The sequence below is a fragment of the Nothoprocta perdicaria genome, unplaced genomic scaffold (assembly GCF_003342845.1).
Source record: "Nothoprocta perdicaria isolate Ctin4 unplaced genomic scaffold, notPer1 scaffold_45, whole genome shotgun sequence".
NCBI classification, from domain to species: Eukaryota; Metazoa; Chordata; class Aves; order Tinamiformes; family Tinamidae; genus Nothoprocta; species Nothoprocta perdicaria.
The window spans coordinates 3,081,432-3,107,336 of NW_020455699.1; the positions used below are offsets into that span (position 1 = coordinate 3,081,432).

The following is a 25,905-nucleotide window of genomic DNA, read 5'->3' on the forward strand; positions in this document are numbered from 1 at the left end:
TCTTGTTTTCTTGTTTTAATGGCAACATTTTTTTCCAAGAGCAGTGAACCGGGGTTTCACATGGAGAACCGAATCTTTATTTTCTTACTGTGTTGTAATCAGATACAAAATATGTTGTAACATAAGAGATTTTGTTTTATTTCTGTAATTTAAGAGTTTGAAACATAATTAATCTGAGCAGTAGTAGGGTAACACAGCATAAATCTCTTTGAATAGAGTTTTGATGGCGATTTCATAATTGCTGAGCTTACTTTTAATTACTAAACACTTATGATTCCTGAAAAAAAAAAAAAAAAGAGAAAGTCTTTTCTGCTTCAAACAATTGATCAAGGACTTGTTGCCCCAGATTATTTCAATTTATTTTAATTTGAAGCAGTGAGCCAATAGCAGTTAGCCAATACATTTTAGAAAGTTGAAAGTGAAGAAAAGAGTTTTTGTTTCAAGACTTTTTTTTTTCAGATTACATTGTAAAAATTGTATATTTTTTTTCTAAATCTTTTTCACTAATATTATTTAGGAGGCAGTAGGGTTTTTGTAGAAATTTATTTGTAGAAATTGTATATTGTTTTTGCTAAATCTTTTTGACTAATCGTTTAGGAGGCATGGCTTTGAACATGTTTAAGAAGCCTTAAAGGTTAATTTTGATGTTTACATACAGTTTGCAAGTTTACAATTCTGAATAGAGTTTACAAATCCAGGGCTGAACTTCATTTTGACTGTGTGTGTTTCTGAAATTTAAATAATTTTCCAAATAATCAACATATTAATAATTTGATGTGCTATATAACTTGGTGTATTTATTTATAAATTTCGTAGTACCAGCTGTAATGGTATTTATTTGTATAATAAAATATAGGATAAATACAAGATAGTATCAAATGTATAGTCTAATAACTGAATAAAATATTTTTTATCAGAAGCTATGATTATTTTAAAATATGGGTTAAGTTTTAAGTTTAAGTTTTTTTTTTTTTAATGCTTTAATAATACTTATCATACTTATTCAGAGTCATGACCAGTTCTTATACGTTCAAGTTCAAGTATATTGAGACTTGTTTGTCTCAATGAGGATTTAGGCCATATGCTGTCATTGTTCTTAGCATATGCTTATATCCCAGCAGAGTCAAGTATGGGCTGAACAGCTGAATCTGGCTCTTGACCACAGTAAACTGTGCTGTGATGCCCTACAATACTATCCATAGTTTTCTGTAGCTTCTTACGTAACCATATCACTTTTTTTGTGTGTGTGAAAATAAAATATTCTCTTCTGCAGCTTATATTACTTAATTTCTTAGCAAATTTTTGTGTTCTTTTTCTGTGCTTAGTCTCAGCTTACTTAGAGTGTTTAAGATCCAGTCTTAAAGATCTCTTAAAATATAGAGAAACTTAGTACCTTTAAGGAACTTCTACCAAAATTTTATTAGCAATTAGAAGATCTGTGCTTGGAACCATAGCTTGCATTTCTTTAACAAAAAAAGCTCCTAAATCTGTCAGAAAAAGGAATTCTTAAAGAATGCTCTAATAATACATGTGTGTGTATTTGTTTTGTCTTGAAAGGAAAATTAAAGATAATTGTTGTAATTTGTATTTATCTTGTAAGTAATGTGTGCTTTCTACCTTCTGTATGTATCCCTTAGGTACATTTATTAGAGTCAAAAATTTTGAAATATGATTACCTAAAACATGTATAGTGGTAAGTTGTATACCAGTAAAAGGTCTATTAGAAAGAATGCTTTGCAGCAAAATGCCTGTTACTCTATACACCAGGGCTATAATTAGTATTTAAATGCTGGGAATGTTTCAGTCTGGTAAAAGTGCAACTAGAATTCCTTGTTACTGGTCTGTTGCCTTGAGTTTTAATGGCTTTTTCTTTTTGCCTTGCCATTGTGATTACATTGTTGTGTTATAAAAGCAAGGGCGTAATAGTATGATTTATATGCCAGCAGGACAGTTCTAAACTTTTCCAGCTGAATCCTTAATTTGTGTCATGAAAATCTGTCATTGTGGTTCATCCCATCTCAGTCTGCAAAGCTGTTTTCTAACATCCATGAAGGATGAGATCACTAAATATAAACCTTCCTTGAACTAAAGAAAACCACATTGTAAACTGTAAAGATGTATTCATATTTTATTTTACCTTTTGTAATGAAAACAATAGTAGAAGTGTGATCGGGATTGGGATTTCTTACTTTATGTGTTAATGAAAGCTGGGTCCAACTGAGCTCCTCATTCTGTGCTGTTGGAGTRCAGAGTAGCCTACATCTGCCAAAGACTCTCAGAGGAGCGTTCCCCATCTGTGCTAGAATTAATTTCATAGGGAAAAAATGTGTTCCCATCATGGGAGACATTAAAGGCACCACAAGCTTCTCCTCCTTTGCACCAATGCGAGCATTATATGCAGAGAAGGTCACGTCTTAGGGTAGGGTGACAAGGCACAAACYGGGAGAGCAGTGGGTTACTCTACTCCACTTTTTGCTGGAAAAAAAATATTCTACCATCAGAAAAGGCCCAGTTTTAGCCATTGGATTGCAAGAGAAATAAAAATTAGTGATATTGTTCCCTGTATTGAGCAGTGAGTTATGTCCTGAATACTTTTGCCTATATGAACTGTTGAAAAACAGGGCCAAGTCCTGACTGGTAGGAGCTTCTAAAGATATCTTCTTTTTTTTTTTTCTTTCCTGAATTTTACAACTTTAACACCTGTTGTTTATAGTATTTCTTTATATGAAAAACAGTTAGATGAAATACTTTGTGCATATAATGAAATTGAGAAAATTGGCAAAATAATAAATAAGTATATGCTTACAGTCAATCACTCTCTATATGCTCTATGATACTAATATATGCTCTGTGTTATTACTGCAAGGAATAGCTATATAGTAATCTAAAAAAAAAAAATTATAACTTTAGATTATACATACAATTACATTTTAAAAACAAAATATTTCATATCAAATTTAGTATGAATTAAATGGCTATAAAGTAAGACATACTTGTTGCTAACTACCTAACCATTTCTCCAACATTTTCTATCTGTTGTTGGATTTGTTTGTTTCAGTATTATATATTGTAAGATGAAATGTTTAAAAAATGATGTTTTGGTAGAGTATTCACCTTTGCGTAATGTTTCACTGGATAAATCCAACAGTGTTTTACTGGATTTTTTTTTTTTTTTCTGAAAAAGGCCAAATAGATACATCCCAACCAATGTACGGTGCACAGCATACACCAGTAGATGAGTTTCTGTGTGTGCTATGCCTATCTAAAGGAAAAAAAGTTTATTGTGATGCAGTTAGAAAGATTACATAATATATGCATTATTTTTCTCTGCGGTGGAGAATGTGTAGCCAGTGATATGTGGGTCCTTTATTTAAGGAGGAAAGGGATTCCACATGCATAGAGAGCACTTCAAGTGATCAATGCAACCTTACCTAACTTTTTAAAACACAGTGAGAAATCTGCCCCACAGATTCAAGCAGGAAGGAACAGAGGGCCTGGGCCAAAACTGTCCGTTCATCTACTGACTGTTCGTCTTTGTGTAGATTTGCTGTTGGAATCCATCTCAAAGCTGCCTTTCATGGTACTTGAATGTCAACGTGTTCTTTCGGATTTTTGTTTTGAGTCTGTATGATGGGTACCCTACCATGAATGAAATGTGGGTTTCCCATCTAAAAATAAAGTCACCCCCTACTCAACTTGCTCAATCAAAGAGTCAGGGCCTAACCCTGCACATCTGAGATACAGGAGGCTTCTCCAGATCTTAATGACCTTGCATCTGGCAGGCTTTTAAAGGAAATTGAATATGGATTCTCTGAGGGAGGAAAGACCTGATGCCGAATCTTTCAACTTGCTTTCGTAGAGGCTGAGTTGTAGCTGAAGACCATCCCTAGAATGTTTGATTTGGAAACAGTCTGCAAGAACACTGAAACATGCCCTTACAGAAAATCCTGCAATGCGAGCACAGCTTGGTCCCTAATCAGTTAGCACTGACTTTAGGAAACATTGCTGTTTTCATCCACTGTGTTGATATATCAAAACTATCTAGGCTTAGAGACTTGCCTCTAATTGCTTTATTATACATTTTACTATGTAATGGTAATTTATGTTAACTCAAGTCTACAGAAATGGAGGCCTTTAATATTTAGAAATCTCCTAAAGTGAAAACACACTTTATAGTAATGAAAACAGTTTTGACAATTAGTTGGATCATCAGATTTTTGTAGGAACAGAAGAGAGTGTCAGCATTTGCATTAAAGTATGAGTGCAAGTTTTTTTTTTTCTGACTTCTTTGGCAAATGACAATGTGTTTAATTCTCTCAAAATGATGTGTATGCTCAGGTTTTAAAATCTTTTTAAAGGTTTTGTAATTATGTAATTTAGAAAATAAAGGTTAGATTTGGAATAATCTGTCAAAGCAGAAAAAATATAAAATTACAGTATATATATTTCCTCACTGGAATTAAAATCTGCATCAACATATTCATTAACATATTATTTTGTGCAATATGCTTCCTTATGTCATTGGAGCAGGGCCCTTGGTATTAAACGAGGAGGCTATTTTATTTTATTTTTACTTTAAAATAATATGATTGCTTGATGTATTCCAGACATATTCCAAAAATATTTTAAAACCAACTAAACGTTTCAGTACATAATTTTTATAAAGATATGCTTAAAATAGTGCTTACATTGAAAAAAAATGTGATTTAAACACTTGGCAGGGGCAGCAAAGTGTACAATAGCAAAGCTGTAACAAATTATTAGAAAAGGTCATCTCTTTCATAAAATGAAGTTGGTTTATATTACTTTATGTTAGCAAGCATTCAAGTGGTAATTTCTTGTATTACTAAGCCTATTCTGGTATTCTTGGAAAACTAAACTTCCACTTGCSTTTTTGGCAGAGATATGTCCTTTTTGACAGTGGTCTGCAGTTCACAGCCTTTACTTTTCCTTTTAAAGTCATATTGCAGCAGAAGTTGCTGCTTCGTTTGTAAACCTCTAAAAAATGCACAAAATATTTATGCGAGAATATTAACTTATTTCCCTCTTTCTGCCACTTTAAAGTTCTTGCCACAGTGAAAAGACACCATTAAACCTGCACCAACCATCCTTTACAGACTTCTGAATAAACTGTAGCAGATAAAACAGTCATCAGGTAGTTTGAACGTTTAAGATAACTGTTCCCATATAGCAGATGCTTTATGTCTCCAAAATGTTTTAAAAGGAACTAAGTAGGATAAATATTCATTTTCTCCTGTTACCCTACTGTTGTTTGAGTGAAACATTTCACAGTGTAGAGCACAGATAGCCACTTTGTATCATGGAGACRTAGTGCTGCTGCTTGTTTCCTGACAAGACTGAGAACTACCATATGCTTTGAAACTACCTTGGTTCCTTTTCCCGAGTGGGATATATCTGAAACTGAAAGCAGTGGGGAAGAGAGTGCATTTTAGAAAAGGACAACTGCATGGATGCAGTATAGAACAGTATTACTTTTGCTCCCATAATTTGAATATATCATCTGTAAGGAATAATAATTCTGGAAGGAGTTCACAGAAGGTAAAGTTTTTTTTTCCATAAGAAACAAGTAGCTCAAAGTATATCAGGTGTGGAGAAAATAATGGTAGGTTTTCATATAAGCTAAGTAAAGATCATTAAAGGGAAAGAGATAGAAACACATGTATACCTAGAAATGTAGAAGTGATTGACCAAAATATATTCTTTCCAATGATCTTTGTAGGTGTATGTAAGAAAGTAATAGAAAATATCTTAGCCCCATAAATAAGTTCATGTTCCTGTTGCACTGAGGCAAATCTGAGGATCAGAGGGCCCATATGTTGGATGTCATCAGGAGTGAAAATGCCACAGATTTCTTGTCCTGTTCTTTTTTTGCTCTAAAAAAGAAATCAGGTCATGAGGATGGTTTGATGGGAAAAGTTACAAAAATATCCTAAAAGACTGAAAAATAGCATTATCACATTATCCTCCACATTATCCTTTTGTGGAGGAAGTGCAGTGGAAGAACAGGTTGAAAGGCACAGGAAGCAATTCAGAGTTCAGAGATAAAGAGATGCTTTTGGTGAGCACAGTTCTCATTACCCCCACTGTAGGTTTGTGTAGTGACAAGTCATTTGTCAGTTACTGAAACAGGCCTTTATTGTAGGAAAGGTACATGCAAAGTAGATTGCWTGTCTTGTATGCAGTTTGCATCCTTGTATAACAATACAGTGCAACTTGTATAACAGTACAATGCAACAGTGAAAAGCATGTCATTGAGTTTATTTGGTCAGAGCTTTTCTGAAATGAATGATGCCCACCTTGAAACCTGTTTCTGGATTTCCAGATAACAGTCTTCAGTTTTGCTATGGAAAGCCCCATTTTTTCTTGCCAGACAGATGAGGTGGCTCTTTTCTGAAGTCATATGTTGTAGATCTGGAAGATTTCCTAAGACAAGTGAAAAATGTAACTTTTCTTGTGTAATCTTAAAAATAGACTTTTCTACTTTTGTTTGAAAATAAAATTGATAATATTAATAATTTTCTTTACCATGCAACAGTCAACATGCAAAAAAATCTAGAAACCTCTAGAAAAATTGCTTATGCATACTAAGTGTTGAGGAAATTAGAGTAGTGGGTCAATGAGTTCTGGTTCTCAGAAGAAGGATAAATTATTATTCAGAAGTATTAAATTTGCTTTTTACGTCACTGTCACAGTATTTGAAAGTAYGAAGCAGGAAAATTCTTTATTGCACATTACTGTCTATCTGGTGAATTTTTACCTTTTGCTTTTGAACAGAATGTCTTCCACCTGCTTTGTCTTCCCCTAGAATTATTCACGATTTAACCAAATTTTCTTGGTTAGAAGTAATTGCAGACATTTATCTGAAAGTGTTTGCTCAGATGTATGCTAACTGTTAGGATTGATTAGGAAAGAATAGAAAACCACATAAAAACATGATTCTGGTTCTTTTAAAGGATGTTGCACATGCACTTTGACAATGGTTGCTTTTGTCAGAAAGAGAGTAGCAGAAAAGATAAACTAAGATACACAGATGGCTGTAGATGCTGAAAAGATGTGGTTGGTTTCTGCCTGAGGAAGGGGTATATATACCAGAGCTTTTCACTCTGTCACAGAGATAGCTGATGGAGATCTCTAAAGACATAAATGACTTGAAAAGATTAATAGAGCATGATACTTGAGCAAGAGTGCTTGCAATGTAGTAGGCAAAAAAAGGAAAATGTATAGGGCATCATTACATTCCAGAGCTGTTGTCACAGCCTCTTATGGACCCAAACTGTAAAGCAGGTTAAGAAGAAATAGCCGTATTCGTAGAGAATAGAAAATTTCTTGACTATTAAAATGACAACATAGACATAGCCTCTGTCTTAAGTGATCTCTAAAATGCTGTCAGCAAAGGCTGGGAGTGGATGCTGAGGAAAGCTCACTTCTACTTAGTTTGTGTAACGTCCCTGGAAATATTTGCTGTTGACCACTGCTGGGCACAGAGTATTAGTCCAAGTGGACTCTGAGACACATCTTCTGAAAGACAATTTTTCTCTTTGGACTACATTTTAGAAGAAAGCAGATAACTTTCAATGTGTGCCATTTGTTSAATAACATACTGAACAGCAGTCGACTGTTAGTAAGGTGCAATAGCTCAGTACCTAAAATTGTACAATTGTATATTTAAAATCTGTTCAGGCATGTTTAGTAGATCAACACGCATTGATATTTCATCCTTGCTTTTAGAGTTTTCCRCCCCTCTAAATGGTTGAAATGCAGCACTTTCCTTAAAAGCCAAGGATAAAGTTCCTACTCCGTTATTAAATATATAACCATTTATTTATTACATATGGATAGGTCATTTTTCTGGAAACTTTATTTTTTTTTYCTAAGAAGATTTCATAAATCATACAAGTTAATTAAAATTGGGGATATGAACATGCTTGTTTAATTATATCAGAACCTGTTATTTCAGGTTGTTATATCTGAACCTGTTTTGCATCAGTATAATGTGCAAATAGAATGCATATGTGTGTCTATACAGGTATATCTATATGCAAATTTGAAAAGAAATACATTTATTTTCCTAGGATTTTCCATTTTCTTTTGAGTTTACTGCTTATTAAATATGCTCGTTTGGTTTCTGAATGTTTCAAGGAGGCCGATTCACTAGCAAGTGACCAGAATTCTCCCTCACCCTTTCTCCTGTCTGGAAATCCATATTGTGCTGTGTGTTAGTTAGCAGTTTGTGTTAGTTGTGTGATTTTGAGGGTCAGCCCTATGGAAAGCTTTTCACTTCCTTTCCTAAAAGAAAGCATCTGARTTGCAAAAAGGGAAAGGGAGGGGAGGGAAGGAAAGGAAAGGGAAGGGAATAGAAGGAAAAAAAAAAAAAAATTAGAAGTAAACAAGCGTACTTCAGTACTGCCATTTTCGCTCAAAGGTCCATTAATTTACCAGCTCAAATATTTGTTTTTGTATCACAGCCAAGTGTACCTGGCCATTCAATTACAGAAGCTGGCCTGGTTTGCAAATAATCAAATAATTCAAACTAAGATCCTGTTGCATATTGTAGCATGGCGCCTTGTAAAAAGCAGAGATTTTTTTCTGAATGTTTATGTTTCAGTTAGTGGAGAATCATTTGTTCTGCATCTTCTCTCCATTCCGGAGTTAGTTGTATTTTATCAGTACTTTACTTAGCTGTTTTTAAAACTTGATGAAATTTCTTCTAAGAGATTCTACATATGTAAATATTACTTTTATTCACACTGTGAGCTTAGGCAATTTTATGTGCGGTAAAAAACAGAACCAGGGATCATGCCTATACAAATATTAGCATGCGTGAAATGATATCTAATATGCATTTATTAGTATTGGTGTGKTTTCTTACCTTAACCATGTGATGCAGTAGACATTGGGTCTATGTTCCTTTTTCTTTTATTCATCTTGGTCAACTTTAAGTATCTTGTTAGATTTCTAGGTAGCATGATTACTTTAGTTAGTAACATGTTTAAGATAGTATCTCTGTGAACAGAACAGAGCTTTTCAGTGGTAAGGTTGTAAATGTATGTCTATTCTGATTCAATAAATAGTGTTGAGGATGTGATGTTAATTAAAATGGCAGGAATTTTTAAAGATGATGTTTAAATGATGAGTCAAAGCATTGCTTTGACTTTGGCAAAGGTAGTATTTCTGAAGYAGCATGCATTTTGTTTGGATAGTTATGTACTTGAAAATAAAATGTAGTTATTGCAGTGTTTCTTTCTAATATACAGTGGTAAAGCTAGACTCTCTTAGTTGATTTTGCATATATTTTACTCCGCATTGACTTCAGAAATAATTATCTGTGGAGTAAGGTCATTTTAATGATTTACACTTGGCATATATCCACTTGGTGCTGATTTTTGTTCTGTAAAATATTCTGGTTTAGAAAGGTATACAAGGATTATTCCTTAAATGGTGAGCGAGATGATGTTRCAGCTTTCTAGCCAACACTTTCCAGGTGCTAAGTGTATTAATTTGAAGCGGTGCAGTGAGCCTATGGATTGATTGGGAATAGCTTTATCATAACAAGAGAGCAATTGTTCAGTTTTTTTTTTCTTGTGAACTTAACCTTGGAGCAGTTCCAGCTGTGCTAATAAGCCACAGGAAGCTGCAGAGAACACACATATAATCTTTCTTTTACCTAGTGCTGAGAGAGCTAAGCAAGAGCAGCTGCTTACTGAAGTCAGTTTCTTTTTCTCTACACATGAAATTAATAACCAAGGACAAGACATGAAACTAGATTATGGCTAGTAGTTGGCTGATCTACCTACAGTAGCTGCTGTTTGATGTAGCTTTCATGTATAAGGTTGACTTTGTTTGATAAGCAAAAAGTCATAAAGCATTAATTGCCTTTGATGTTTTTGGATGTTTCCACATTCAGAAATCTAATTTAGCCTAAATGAAATGCAGGTCTTGTGTTTCATATTGTGCACTCAAAAAGATCAAGCATAATCAATTCCTAAAAATTCCTAAGAATGTCAAGTACAAAAGCATTCTTGATCATATATATTGGGTGCCATTGAAAATGCTTACTACTGCTCACTGCTTTTTCTGAATAACAGGATTGAAACTTSCTCTGTAGCTAGTAATTTGGGGATATTTTATGCTCTTAGTGCAGGCRGAATAGAACACAGGAAACTGATAGTACTCATTCTGTGATACGGAAAGGTAGTACTCCTGTACTTGAACCTGCCCTTTTAGAGGCTTAAGGAAGGCTAGAAGTCTTCTTTTTCCTAATGCAGACTGGAGAGCMTGAGTTTTCTGCCTATTTCAGCTTCAGTAAACAGAGGGAGATTTGGAAATTCCCTTTCTACCTAAATGAAGCTAAGATTTATCCAGGGGAGGATTGCCATTCTCTCTAGTGACGGTACTTTTAAGCAATTTTCAAGAAACTTTATAGCAACAGGAATGCCCACAACACTGCAAAATAAGGTGCTGCATTTTGTCTGCAGTGAGATACTTTTTTTGCTATTTTTTTTCAGCACTTGCAAATTCACTGGTGTTGCTGGAAGTCTAAGCCTCAATGTATGCTCCTTTTCAATACTGTTATCAATTCTACTCCTACTCAGAGCCACATCATTATGAACAACTCTTGGGTTTTTTTCAGCTTACTCACTAAACTGAAACCAGAAAGAAAATGCACACAATTGTGGATCTACCAGACACAAAATTCTCTTGAAATATTATTTTTTCTATTTTTTCTTTTTTATTTCAACCATTGAAACATAAAACGTGAAATGTAATATTACATTTCAGAGCATTTTTTACTTCTCTCATTTTCTAAATAGCTAATATAAATTGTGTTTATACTTACACATTTAGCATTAGACGTCATTTTGAGAATTACATTTTTTTATTTTGGTTTGAACATGCTTTMCTCTTTTTGGTAGTCCAAATTGCTTTTACTTTTACTCCATATTTTTTAATGCAAGAACTCTATGTCCAAAAGCTTATATTGAACTCTGCTGAGAATGACCCTGCCAGCCTAGTGATGGGTCTACTAACATAAATGTCGTAGATAAATCATTGTGTTTGCAGAATGGTAAATACTTGGATCATAAGAAAAATGACTTTTATATTATCATGYGGTAATTTAGAATGCTGATTATGACTAAATTTCAAACACTGTCAAACATTACAAACTCGTCCTTTGTATCTAACATGTATTAACCAGAGCGTGCCTTTCCCGTGTTAATCCAGAGGGCACATTTCCTTCTAGGGTATGTTCCTAGGCCAAGCATTTGAAACAGTATTTTGATTGCTTATTCTACAATTTCAAACACTGAGGGGATAACATAGGACCCCAATAAATGTACTTAAGTCATAAAAAAAATTACTGTTACACAAATTAAGCTCTTCAAAATGACAGTTGCAGATGTTCTGCTTTTTGGAAACTTGAATTTGAAAACAATAGTCTACCTTTTAGGATTCTACTTATTGCAAAATTTAGATACTAGGTATGCTTTAACATTTATAATAAGTGTTTTTGTCAGACTGAAGTCTACTGAGGAATTTACTTGATCTGKGATGTTAGACTATATACCTTTTTTGAATCATAAAACATGGTGAATACCATATTTGTACTTAATGATGATGTGTGGGAAAATTTTTTTACATTTTAGTCGTCATTCAGATAAGACAGCTGTTCTGTATTGTGCTGTTATTGTAAAGATTTGTTTTCATTTACAATAACATTGGGATCCATAGTTATCTTCTGTTATGGAGTATTAAGCTACCCTTTTCAATAGTACTTTTCCTGGACAATACAGTCTGTAATTAGATAATGATATAACACCTTGTGATTTCTTTTCTACCTTTATCCACTTTTATGCAACAAAAAGATATTGTAGTTTATGAGCAAGTAAACCATTGCAGGTGCCTGTTTACGTAGTTGGGTGGTTCTGAGCACATTAAGGTTTTAGGTCTATTTGGGGCCAGGGATACCTCACTGTATCATCTGTGCTTCTAGTAATAAAAAGAAAAATAATTGATCATGGCGTTTATGTTTCCTAGGTATTGCATATTTGAGTGGAATGTGCAGCGAAAAACGAAAATGTATTATTGCAGAGGACAATGGTCTCAATCTTGCTTTCACCATTGCCCACGAAATGGGTCACAAGTAAGTACACGAATAACAAATCCTAATATATTTGTTAGAGGGTAATATTAGCGACTATGATTTACTTTTTTGTTGATTGTGCATTTGTTTTCTTCCTTTAAGGTGACTTTTCATTTTGATTAGAAATTTTGGGATTTATTGTTTTTATTATTAATAATAGTCACAGGTATTGATACATAGCATGTAAGACAAAAAAATTTTTACAGCTCTGAGGAATATAGGAATCTTTGTAACTACACAATAATAAGGCTAGTTGGAAAGACTAACTTAGTCTAGAGGAAAAACTTTTTTGTTCTTTGGGGATTGTGATATTATGTATCAGATCCAGCTCTGAATATTGTTGCCAACAAACATTTTAATGAGGTTATGAGTTGGAAGAACCCTTATGTGAATTTGGCATTCTCAAGATAGCTCACGTTAAAACGTATAATGATGACTGGTTATTGCAATATTAATTTTTGATTTCCCCCCTGACTTGGTAGAAAAGGAAGACAAAATGAAGGTGAAGAAACATATCCCTCATGATCTGTTGATTTTACACATTACATGAAYCTCTTTAGAGCAAAAATGAAAAAAGGAAATGGAAAAAAAGGCCATTAAAAGTCATATTAGTTTATGAAAATCATTTTCAGTTCTTCAGTATTTTTTAAAGAAAATAAACAAGAAAATTTGTAGTAAAAAATCAGGAGATAGACAGTTAATATGCCTTTTTACCTGCAGCAACTGTTCAAGGTTATCCATTTTTAGAAAAGTACTTGAGAGTAACAAAGGAGAAAAATAACTTGTTAAATCCTTTGAAGTTCAGACCCTCTGAAAGTTGGATGCTGTGTGTGTTCAGACAAACACTCTCAGTTAAAAGTGATATTGTTTAAATTTGGGTCAAAGGTCCCTGAGAATGGAGGTCTAATATTGAAACAAAATATTGATTACAACAAAAAAAAGAACTTTAAATATTTCTGTTTAAAATATATCATGGAAGCAAAATAAGCAATTACAGTGCAGTTATATTACCTAGAGGAAAGGGAGGAAGTTAATAGGGTTTTTTTTTTTTTTTTGGTTTTTCGTTAGGGTATAAAGCAACTTTAGGCTAGTAGAAACCAGCCTGATTGAGTGTTAGTTATGAAAAAGGAAGGGTTTTTTTTTTTTTTCAAAAGGAGGATTTGTTGGTGTCCTGTAGCCATACACTGTCACCTTCTTTTTTTTCTGTGTAGTTTTTGCCAACTTTAGAAGGGAGGGGTGGAGGAAGACTCATTTCCTACACACTTGCTCTTTTGACAGTAAACCAAGGACAAGGGGAAAGAAACAGTAAGTGAATATGATCTGTAGATAAAATAATTGATGGAGTAAATTAGTAAATTATTTGAAACCAGCATGATAAAATCAGAATAATAAAAGCAATTCTTTTTGCCCTGCACAATAAAATTCTTTTTAGAGTATATAAAACTTGGCAGTGCAATTACTGCACTTAGGAAGAAGAGGCATCTCGATGAACAAAAAATGTAACACCTTATACGGATATACAGGATCTTGTTTTTGCAAAACAGGAAGGAGTTTTAAAGATCTTGCAAGGTTATGTGAGGTGCAGGTGCATGAAGCAACTTGATAATGCAGGATATTGATCTTATGAAGAGAGTTGTGATTTCCAGCACTTTCAGCCCTGTTTTTTGGTACTCACGTTTTGTGAATGCATATTCAAAGAATCTGGGAATACACTATTACCATCGGAACCCAGTTGTCTGTAATAACATGTGTATGCCCTCAGAGAAAACGTTGTGTTCCTCTGTGTTAGAACTCTAATAGATATTTTTGAAACATTGGAAACGAAGAACAAGCCAAGTCTTGTTTGGTAGTAAAGGACAGGATGCTGTTTGAACCAAGAAGTTCAACCTTGTGAAGGCTAGAAACAAGCTGTGTAGATACAACTTGGAAGGATTATAATGACAATGAAAGAGCTGATATCGAGGTATGTATAAACAGATATTACAAAAACATGAAATTAGATCAGGGAGGCATCCTGCATTGCAAAACACTCACATTCAGCTTGATCTCAGTTTCATTATACAGTCAAGAGTCTATAACTTTTGTGATCTAAAATACTCCAAAAAGGAACTGATATTTCAGGGAGTTGTTTCTTCTGTATGACCTTCTCCATCTGCTGATCCAGTTCTGCTGACTACAGAAAAAAACATGCTAGATGTATTTGACTCTTTGGGATTGGACAGAGAGAACAACACCAACAAAATGAAGTATTTGTATGGCGGTCCCATTCAAAAAGGATCCAAATATTTTTTGCCCAATTTGGGATTGGACAGAAAAAACAACAACAATAAAATGAAGCATTTGTATGGTGGTCCCATTCAAAAAGGATCCAAATATTTTTTGCCCAGAGGAGAACTAATTGCAGCTAGAGTATTCTGTCTTGCCCATTCTTAAAAATGTTAAGAGAAGAGGAATTTAAATAATCACCATCTAGACCTGCTGCAAATCTTTCAGTCTTTCAACATGTACATTTCAATATGTATCAGAACATTATCACAAACTATTTCCATATCATAAAGTGACTTGACCATTCCTTTTTCATCTAATATCATTAACCAAACTCACTTCTCTTAATGTTGTGRAGAGAGACCTGTCAAACAACAGAGAATAAGCAGAAATTAGTTCTCAAATAAAACAAAAATATGAGGCAAAGACCCCCGATTTTTTTTTCTGAACAAATGTAACTGCCTGTAAATTACTGTAAAATATACTACCTGTAATTTACTGCCTCTAAAATGTAACTGCCTGTAAACTATTATTTCGAAAGTTTTAAAATACATGCAAAAAAAGTTGCATTTTTTCATTGGTCAACCTAAGAACATAAGTAAATATGGATATAAAGAATACATTCACAAAAATTTGTCATTATTTGAGAACTACTGGAGTACCATTAAAAAAATATAATAGTTCATTTTTGGAGGGTTAGTTTTAACACACCACACTTTCTACTGTCCTCTGCATATTTGAAATTCATTGGTTTCTGATGAAATCTCATTATCTCATATACTTAGACCCATTCCGCAGGTGTGTGATTTTATTGACTGTGACTTTTGGTGCTTTCCCTCTACCCCTCAATCTTCTTTACTCTTGATGCACAATGTATATTTATATATTAAAACATAGATGCATAGAACAGTTTAAGAAATAACATGTAGGTATACCTTATAGTATAATATTGTCTGCAGAGTCATTCTAAATTCCTACTGATTTTTGACCTCCACTGGGACACACTAGGCAGGTTGTTAGCTAGTAGTTAAACTCTGATTTTTTAGATACCCTCTTAGATATATAGCTGCACTTTTGTAAATGCATACAAAGTTCACACCTAAAGTGCAATTTAATAGTTTGCTACTTTCAGACAGAAAGTATTTTAGAACATTTTTCATTAGGTTTTCCTGGTGACTAACAGAGTTAAGCAATTATATTAAATGTTTCTAATACATGGATATTTATTATGTGTTTTGCTGTGGTTTTATCAGTTTCTCCTGTGAGTCAATAACAGAACAATTAAGGAAAATATAATTCTGATTCATAGTGTTGTTAGCCCAGATTTATATGTGGATAACTCTGTTCATACTGCATTGGTTTTAAATAATTTTTTAAAACTGAAAAGAAAAATAAAAAGGAATCAGTCATTTGATTTGTAGGGAGAAAATGTATAAACATATGTAACTGTACCAAGTGAGCTTTAAGAGAAAAGGCAGAAGTATTTAGTGAAATGACTAAGTACAATATTGAGCTAAATCCATGTTGACTGAAAAAGAATTAAAACATGAGTATTTTGAATGAAATAAAATGGTAGTCTAATCTTTATGTGGTAATAATGCCATGACTTTGTTTTAGTTCTATCTCTGTGAAAGAAGAATCTCTTTCAATCACACTGACAGATAATGTTGTAGGTCAATAACTGATTTTTGAGCTCCATGTTGGAATAACAAGAGCCATTTCAAGTTGGAATAATAAGAGCCATCTCAGATCAGAAATAAAAATCTGTAATGCATTAATGGATTTGAATCCTACTTACCACAATAAATCTAATGAGCAATTAGGAAATGATATAGTGATGTTATATAACAGAATAAAGCTAAACAATAATGGATTAAAAGGCAGATGATAATGAATTAAAAGACATAATTCCCATATGGAGAACTGAGAGGACAAGAGAAGGAATGATACCATTTCAGTTGCCCAATAATTTGTATGTTTTAATTTTACTTATATAATCACTGTGTTTGGGAATGTACCTGTTTCTTAAATATCAAGAAAGGATGTGCAGGAAATTCAGTATCTCAAAGTAAAATAATCACTGTGTGCTCTGAGGGTACCCTGTTGTTCTACATGATTGAAAGACATATTGGAAGTATTTCTTGGGATCATTTATATACATAGCAATATTTTGTTTCTGGGACTTTTTATGTGGAATGTGCAATATAATCTAACAAGTGGTTTGTATTTTCAGACAGGAAATGTGAAGTTTTTTTTCAAACACGTACTTGATAACTCACAAACGACTAACCTATTTTAAAGTTTTTTAAACAACTATATGAAATATAGTAGAACATGAGAAGAGTTTTAAATGTGGGTATAGGAAGTTACTTTTTTTTGTGATCACTTTCATAAATATCAAAACAGAGAGACAAATAAATTAAAGCAGTAGGTGGCTGTCATCTGAGGTTGCTTGGTTACAAATGTTTTATCACGTTCAGTGACCTTCATCAGTCAGACGTGCATTTCTGTATTCATGCATTTGATTTGAATAAATGGTAGATTAAAAAATAGAAAATGACCGGTATAAACATTGTTATGTTTTATTAATATTTTGAATGTTTACTGTCTGTTTTTTTTCAATGTCAGATCTACTCCTCTGAAATAGGATGAATTTTAAGCTTCTGATTTTTTTCTGAGCTTTTTTAATAACATTTAACAGCGGACATGCATAAATTATTTCATTTTAATTAGAAAATTAAGAGCCCATATGATTTCTGAATTTATTTGTCTAGGGGGCTTAAGGGAAGTTAATTTATGATCAGCTAAAAGGATTTTTCTTTATTTTGGCATTAAAGTCAGGAACTTCCTGTTTCTATTTTACATTTTCCCATCTCCTCTTTCTGTAATGTATAACTGAGACCATTMTTTATGTATTTCTTTCTCTCACACTTTTTTCTTTATTTCTCTATTTTTTTTTCTTACTGTTTTTATAAGTTGTATCCTAATAGGAAGGAGAAAGACTAAATAAGATTTAGAATATCCATAATGAAGGAAAGTACCTGCTGTTAAGTTCTGTATAGTAATAAGCATAACACATGAGTCAGTAACATTTTAAGAAGTAAATAGTAAAAATTTTCCAAATATATGTATTGTTTATATGCTGTGTCTTTGATAGCATTTCTCCTAAAAGATGCTTTCTCTAAGAGAAATGTATGTTAAGCCAGCTTTGATTTCTTGGCAAATTACTGATTTAAAATACATTTGCAAAGTACAGGTAGCTTACCTGATCTCTCAACATAGTTACATCATTTACTGATAATTAAATAAAGTCTTCATTTAATAATACTGGTAACATTAAYTTTGGAATTTTATTTCCCAGCGTCCTGACTCAAGTTATCTTGTGGTTTGAAAATGCTGGACATTCCCATGGCAATGTCTGCTGTGGAGGAAAGAAGCTACTGCTTCAGCTGGTAACCTGTCCCTAGATAATTTTCCACTTGCTTATTTTTGCCCTAATCTTTGGTCCCATGGGCTATGAGGAGACTGAAGGAAGGTGCAGGGGAAGTGTCTGTTATTGTCATCTCATGTCCTAAATGCAAGATCCTTCATTTTCCCCATATTGCTATTTTTTTTTTATTTTACTCTCCTGTTAGATGATTTTTTCATGCCATTCTTCAGTACCACCAAACCGAATTTCTTATATCGTACTCTTACTTTTAAAAGAAACCCACAGAAGAACCATGTGTAATTCCATGTTACAATGTTACAATTGTCACATCAAAGCTTTACATATATACTCAAGTCACAGGCCGTGACACCATGATATGCCTAGATCCTGCTTGCTGAACCTGATGATGAAAAGGTTGGAGTGAGAGGGAGGAAAGCACCTGTTAGCAAAAGTTACCAACTCAGTTGGACAGCAGCATGTAGTACAGAGTACTATTCTCTCTATTAGCATACATATTTCTTAATCACTGGTTTTAAGACTGAAAATATGGCCTAAAATTGTCAATATCTTAAAAGTCCCAGCAAGGACTAACAATGATCTGGTAAATATATTTCTTTGGTTTCTTTTTTTTTTTTTTTTTTTTTTAATCATCAGATAATTAGTAAGAGAATTGAGTTTTCCTTGTCCAGCTGCAGATTCTCTCTCTAAAGGAAGAAATGGCCTGCTGCATTTTGCCATCACAGCTTTTCTGTAGCTAGGCTACTTGCCTTTCAGTACACTTCAGGATAAATCACTTATTTATAAGTAGAATCATGTATCTTATCCTAGGGAGGACTATGAAGTCCTCCTTATATATTTTAAAGCACTTAAAAATTCACATAAGAAACAGTAGCTCACTAGCGGCAATTTAAAAAAAAATCCTATAGTAAGGCAAACTAACTTTGAATTAGTTAAATAAAATAGCATACATAAGCATGCTCCTAGGCTGTGAGGTATTGTCAACAGAATTGCATGGTGGAGAGATTGTTATGGGAATGAAGTGCAGGGGTGGTTATAAAGACTAGTCTAGAGGGTAGAGCTGAGCTGGATGGCTAGCAGAGGAGGCCAATGGGGAAGCCAGTGTGGCCTAGTAGGTTGGTATAGAACACAGAGCAGAGGGCAAGGTTGAGTTGATGGTTGGGTGGAGGGGAGGGCAARGCAGGGTAAGGTAGAGGGGATGGTGCTCGGGAGGGTAGGTAGAGTAAAAGGTGGCAGGTAAGGGCAAGCGGGGAAGGGAGAGGTAGTGTAAGGAAGAGTGGAGGGTGGGAGACAGGAGGTGGGTAGTGTGGAGGGGAGGGTTGAGGTAGTGTAGTGAGGTAGTGTTGGGGGGTGTAGAGTAAAGGGGAGGGTGGAGGTAGAAGGTAGAGAAGAGGGGAGGGTGGAAAGTAGCATGTGGGGCAAAGAGAAGGGTGGAGGTAGGGACATGAGCAGGTAGGTTAGGGTAGGGTTAGGGTAGGGCAGCATTATGGTAGCATTGGGCTAGTGCTGTAGATGAGCCTGCTTGAGCAGGGGGCGTTGGACTAGATGATCTCTAGAGGTCCCTTCCAGCCTTAACCATTCTGCGATTGTCTGTGATTCTGTGATTATCTTCTGTATAGGAATAATAATGTAACAGTACTTTAGGATTTATCTTTAGCAAGTATGGAATACAAGTACTGAGAAAGCAGTCATGTGCTCCCTGTTTGTAGTAGCTGAATGAGTGGTGTTATTTTCACTTACCAAATACATCCCGGCTGTACACAAAACCTCAGATTAAAAAAAAAATGTTGAAAGTAATTACAGAGTCAGTAAGGGAGTAAGTTATAGAATTACTCAGCTATTATATGTCAGATAAACTCTCCTGGGCAAAGGTAATTTATCACTCATTCTTATATGGTCATGAGATTAAATACTGCTATTGTGGATCTGCAGTTTACACTCATCACCCTCTGCTACTTATATTTCTTTGGCTGAACTTCCATCTTTTAGGGCCTGGGAATGTATTTAGAATTACTGAATATTCAAAAAACTATCCTGATTCCTTGGGTACCTGCTTTTACTAATCCATCTCTTCCTACTCTCCCTCTTTCCTAATCTCTCTTGATGATGATGACCTTATAAAACTGAACAACAACATCTATTCTGTATTAGCTTTTTAATTTAAAAACTTTTCTTATTAATAGATATACCTTATGCAATTCTTCACAGCTATTTGAACTCTCCCAACTACGATCTCCTGACTCACATTTTTGTATAATGGTTACTCTTTGTGCCTTCATTACCTGTTTGTTGTTTAATAGCATCATTATTGCTCATTCACAGTATCATATATTTAAGTAAACTGTGATGGTGATAATCATAGAATAGAATCATAGAATGCCCAAGGTTGGAAGGGACCTCAGRGGTCATCRAGTCCAACCCCCCTGCWCACGCAGGGTCACCTAGAGCACGTGGCACAGGGCTGCATCCAAGCGGGTTTTAAAGATCTCCAAAGAAGGAGACTCCACAACCTCTCTGGGCAGCCTGTTCCAGTGCTTTGTCACCCTCACAGTGAAGAAATGSTTCCTTAAGTTCCTGTGGAACTTCCGATGCTTCAGTTTGAAGCCATTTCCTCTAGTCCTATCTCTGTCCACCACTGAAAAGAGGCCGCCCCCTCCTCCCCGCTCCCTCCCTTGAGGTATTTATAGACACTGATCAGGTCCCCCCTCAGCCTCCTCTTCTCCAGGCTGAACAGACCCAGCTCTCTCAGCCTTTGCTCACAGGGCAGATGTTCCAGGCCTCTGATCATCCTGGTAGCCCTGCGCTGGACTCTCTCCAGCAGCTCCACATCCCTCTTGTACTGGGGAGCCCAGAACTGGACACAGTGCTTCAGATGTGGCCTCACCAGGGCTGAGTAGAGGGGGATGATCACTTCCCTCGACCTGCTGGAGACGCTTTTCTTAATGCACCCCAGGATCCCGTTGGCCTTCTTGGCCACCAGGGCACACTGCTGCCTCATGGTCAACTTGTCATCCACCATGACACCCAGGTCCCTCTCTGTGGGGCTGCTCTCCAGCAGGTCCACGCCTAATCTGTACTGGTGTCCAGGGTTATTCCTCCCCAAGTGCAGGACCCTGCACTTGCCCCTGTTGAACCTCATGAGGTTTCTCKCCGCCCAGTCCTCCAGTCTGTCCAGGTCCCTCTGGATGGCAGCACAGCCCTCAGGGCTGTCAGCTACTCCTCCCAGTTTAGTATCATCAACAAACTTGCTGAGGGAGCACTCCAGCCCTTCATCCAGGTCGTTAATGAATAAGTTGAACAGGACCGGACCGAGAACTGACCCCTGGGGGACACCACTAAGTACAGGCCTCCASCTGGACTCCGCACCATTGACAACCACTCTCTGCACCCTGCCATCGAGCCAATTCCTAATCCACATCCCCGTCCACTCATCTATCCCACACCTTTGGAGCTTGCCCAGGAGGATGCTGTGAGGGACAGTGTCAAAAGCCTTGCTCAAATCCAGATAGATGACATCCACCGCTCTGCCCTCATCTATCCAGCTAGATATTCCTTCGTAGAAGGTGATCAGGTTAGTCAAGCAGGATTTCCCCTTGGTGAATCCATGCTGGCTACTCCTGAGCACCTTCTTCTCCTCCATGTGTCTGGAGAGAGCAGACAGGATGAGCTGCTCCATCACTTTTCTGGGGATGGAGGTGAGGCTCACTGGCCTGTAGTTACTCGGGTCCTCCTTCTTGCCTTTTTTGAAGACCGGAGTGACGTTGGCTTTCTTCCAGTCCTCCGGCACCTCCCTGGTTCTCCAGGACCTTCCAAAGCTGATGGCAAGCGGCTTGGCTAGGACATCTGCCAGTTCCTGCAACACTCTGGGGTGCATCCCATCAGGGCCCATGGATTTGTGGGTGTCGAGTTACCTTAGGTGCTCTCTTTTGAATAATCAGGTCATCATCGGCTGTTCATAAACTTAAATAATGAAAAATAAAAAATAAAAGCTTTTCAAACAAATAGTGCGACATTACTGACCAAATTTGATACCATAGATTTAGTATATGTTTGAGAATTTTTTTAATCTTGTAGTGTGAAGAAATGTAAAATTATAAAATGCACATCTAATTCTTCTCAGAAGATCATTTATCTTATATAAATATATAAATATATATGTAAATATGTAATTTAAATATAGGATAGTGATAAAGTGCTACTTGTTGGGACATAAAAGAAATTTTTATTTCTTAATACTCCTCTATAAACAAGTGAAATAAAAGTGTGATACCTGGTATGTTTTCAGTATGTGAATTGAGACAGGAAAAATTTTGTGCCTGCAAAGGAATACATTTTGTGCCTGCAAGAATATTAACTGTTCTTTCAGATGCTGTCACCTATGTTGCATCCAGCTGTACATATGTACCTTTTCATACTTGCAGTGATAGAAAAATGTAAAGAAATTACCTTTTTTTCACTGAAAAATGAAACAATATTGCTCTTACTTCCAGGAGTCTGGATTGTTAATGATGGGTTCTAACTTCAAGGGGTTTTTGTTTTTATGCTCCTAGTGCATATCAACAGGGATCATCAAAATCCAGTATAGATTGTTCCAACTTCCAGCATGATATCACAATGAAGAGAAAGAAAAAAAAAAAAAAAAAAAAAAGAACTGGCAGTAGTTTTAAAACAAGTTTGAGAGCTTTTATAAAATAAAAATATTTTTTCAGTTGACTTGACAACCATGTATAATGTTAATGTAGTTTACTTGACCGAGGCTCTTTGTCAAAATACCTTTAAACTGAGATTATTAAAATGTAGTTTGGTTGCAATGTGTGAGTTGAATTATTGCTAATATTTCATTTAGGAAATTTTTCCATATGATGCTTCTTACTTCCCAATTATTTGTGGTGCCTATATGCTTTAGCCACAATTCATGGAGCATTTTTATATGTCTGTGAAAATAATAATGCTTCTACATTAAAGCAGCATTTGATTGATTTCCATCTAGATATGATCCATTTATTTGTTGAAGTATTGTCTTCTTCGATAATTATATTTTTATACTATTTAAAACTTTATTCTTTTACACCAAAATCCCTTGTCTTCCTCCCACATATATATATGTAGTTGCCTCATTCTTGCATGAGGCTGGGTGATCCCACAAGTGGGAAAGAGGAAACCCTGAATAACATCTTGAAGGAAGAGGAGTGATAGATACACAGAAAAGCACCATACACAAGCACACATAGTTTCTGAAATGCCCTTTTTTTTCTTTATTTTGTGAAAGAATGTAGTTGTCTATACTGCCGTAGGAGCACAGGACATTTTAATATCTCTGATAGTAATGAAGAGAATTATTAATCTCTTGCTGGATAGAAAGGTAGACTCTTCAGCTTATCTGCTGTATACTGTGGCACAGTGAAAGAAATAGAAAGTCAAGAATATTGCATTTCTGCTTTTATGTGTTTTTCTTTAGTTGATATTAGGCAAAATAAAAGCATGCAGTCATTTCTATACTATAGAAGAGATCTACATTATGCAGAAGATTTTGGGGAGTTTTGCAAAGCAAGATCTGTTGCTGTTTTGCAAGATTCTCACATATTCTCTTGTAAATTAATTAGATGATTTAATCATAGTGAACGCTTGAACTTCTCTTGAACTGTTTATTCTGATAGTTGAAAGCTTTAATACTACTTTTCAATCCTTGTATTTTATTATTGTGTTTTGTATTTGTGTTTGTGTATTTGTCTATTTTACACTTAATATGCAGACAGAAATATACTTGGGAACGAGTTGTGTGGAAATAGTACACATAACTTTGGACTTCACATGAAATTTCAGAGCTGAATGAGGATATAGAAAGTGGAGACATAGAAGTATATAGAAGTTGGAGCATTGGTGTTAGGTCTCATTATTATTGCTAGAAGTGTATTGATGGTTTGTATACATGTATTTAATACTTCCCATTGTGGAAGACAATGTTGTCTTCTGAATCCATTTACTTATCAATATAGAGAATGCTTCTTTAACATTAGATTGAAAAAAGTGTTACACTAATGTGATGCTATGTAATGATCGCATGTGGAATTTTTTGAAATGATGAAGATACTAATTAACCTCAGCATACAAAAGGGTGGAAGATTTTACAAACAAGTTTGTCACAGGACCTGTTTTTAAGAATTATTCTGCCTAATGAGTGACAGAGTAATTATTCCTAAAATGCACGATTTCTGCATTTTTGATGGTTTGTAAGCATGAGCCATGAATTCTATAATAAATCCTATCAGCAAGGTATGATTTACACATTTGTTGATGTGTGCCCTATATGTGCTCTTTATATCAAGTCATAAAAGRTACGCCATATATGATACTGATAAATGAGTTATTTTACAGTGAGAAATTACAACTTGAAGAGCTGTAATCAAACTCTGTTTCTTGTACRATCAACCAACAGGCAAAATGACATGAAATTTTCAATGTGGTGGTCTTCTGGGAGACCTGTACTATGTATATAACTATGGAGYCGTGGACATAAAATATTCTGTCTACTGAGCATTATGTATAAGAAGAGAAAATATATAAGAAATAGTATATAAGGAAAATATTYCAGAAAAGGATGTTGAGGATGTTCTGTCCCATTCAGGCAGTTTAGAAAAAGAGGGGAGTTAAGTTAGCAAAACAGATTTCTTTACCTTAATTTTGCTGTTCACAGTTAGCAAAATTATCTCATTTATGCAGAGGCAGCTGTTCCAATGCTCCAGATTGTGGAGTGAACTCATCCTTGTAAGATGCTAACACATATAATAATCTTGATAAAATCCTAAAGTGGAGTTAAATTGTCTTTCTTAGTAAGCACAGGCTAATGCAGGTTTCAAACTTTATGTAAAATTTGACCCATTCCTTGCAAGAAGTTGGTACAAGGTGGGAACAGAGCTGTTGTTTTCAGTGAGGGATGGCAAATATCTTTTTGCCTTTTGGCACTACAGTGTGAAAAGGAAAGAAGCATAATGTAATCTTCTACCTGTGCAAAAGTGGCAAACTTCTGCCATCTATGCAGTCTCTTCAGCAGTTTCACTCTCCTTTGGCTGAAGGAATAAGCWCAATTTGTGAGTGATTTGTTCAATGAGAAGTTTTTCTTTCCACAGGGCAGGCTGTAGGTACAATATTCCAGCACCACTTCGAACACAAGCCTCTGGAAAGTGTCCCCATACTCATTTATAAATCTTGAAAAACAGCAGAAAGTATTTTATTCTYCATATGCCTATCAAGCATGCAGCATACATGTAACTACTTTTGAAAACTTAAAGTGCCTTTTCTTTTCATTGAAATCCGCTTTCCTCTGCCCTGTTTGCCTCTTGACAAAGAGAGTGGCAGTGAGTTTTCAGCTGAGATACASCAACAACTTAAAGCAGATTTTAGGAGAGATTTTTAGAAGAATTTTTCACTGCATTGCAATATGTGAGAATTCACTGGGATGATATGGATTCTGAGTCTTTAGAATCAAGATTCACTGCATTGCTTCATCAGTGGAATTTTTTACAGTAGACATTAAAAACACTATTAATGATTTTTAGATCTGATAATCACACATTAAACCAGTAAACAATTTGCCATCCTATAAAATTGTAAGAAATCATTTCCTTATGAAATTAAGACAGAATTGCTGTCAAAGTACAGAATGATTCTGAGGTTTTATTACATAAGTTTCCAGTGCGCTTTGTTTTGGCCATTAGGAAGAGAAGTGTAGTTCATTAAAACCAAAATATTTGTATGAGTTTGAGTACTCAGAAATAGTCTCAAGTTATGTATTAGGCAGATGATTGAAAGCTAATATTTCTAATCAAATGGATGGGGCTTCCCTTTCACTTTTCAGATAGTAGACATAGAACTGTCTTTTTGTCAAGGTGCCACCTAATTTTTTGAAAGATAGTATAAAAAGAAGAAAGAAATTTCATGCATGTGCCATACATGAGTTTTTCTTAGCTACTTTCAAGAACCGAGACTTACACACTGTTTGAAAACTTTTTTTATATATATTATTGTTGTG

At 35.0% G+C, this 25,905-nt stretch overlaps 1 protein-coding gene across 1 annotated transcript in view; it reads left to right on the top strand.

Annotated features, from left to right (window-relative positions):
* Positions 1 to 25,905, top strand: part of ADAMTS19 (ADAM metallopeptidase with thrombospondin type 1 motif 19) — a 139,325-nt gene that overhangs the window by 59,848 nt on the left and 53,572 nt on the right. The window contains exon 8 of the mRNA XM_026046586.1: positions 12,058 to 12,163. Within this exon, the coding sequence (XP_025902371.1) occupies positions 12,058 to 12,163 (106 nt within the window). The remainder of the gene's footprint in view (positions 1 to 12,057; positions 12,164 to 25,905) is intronic.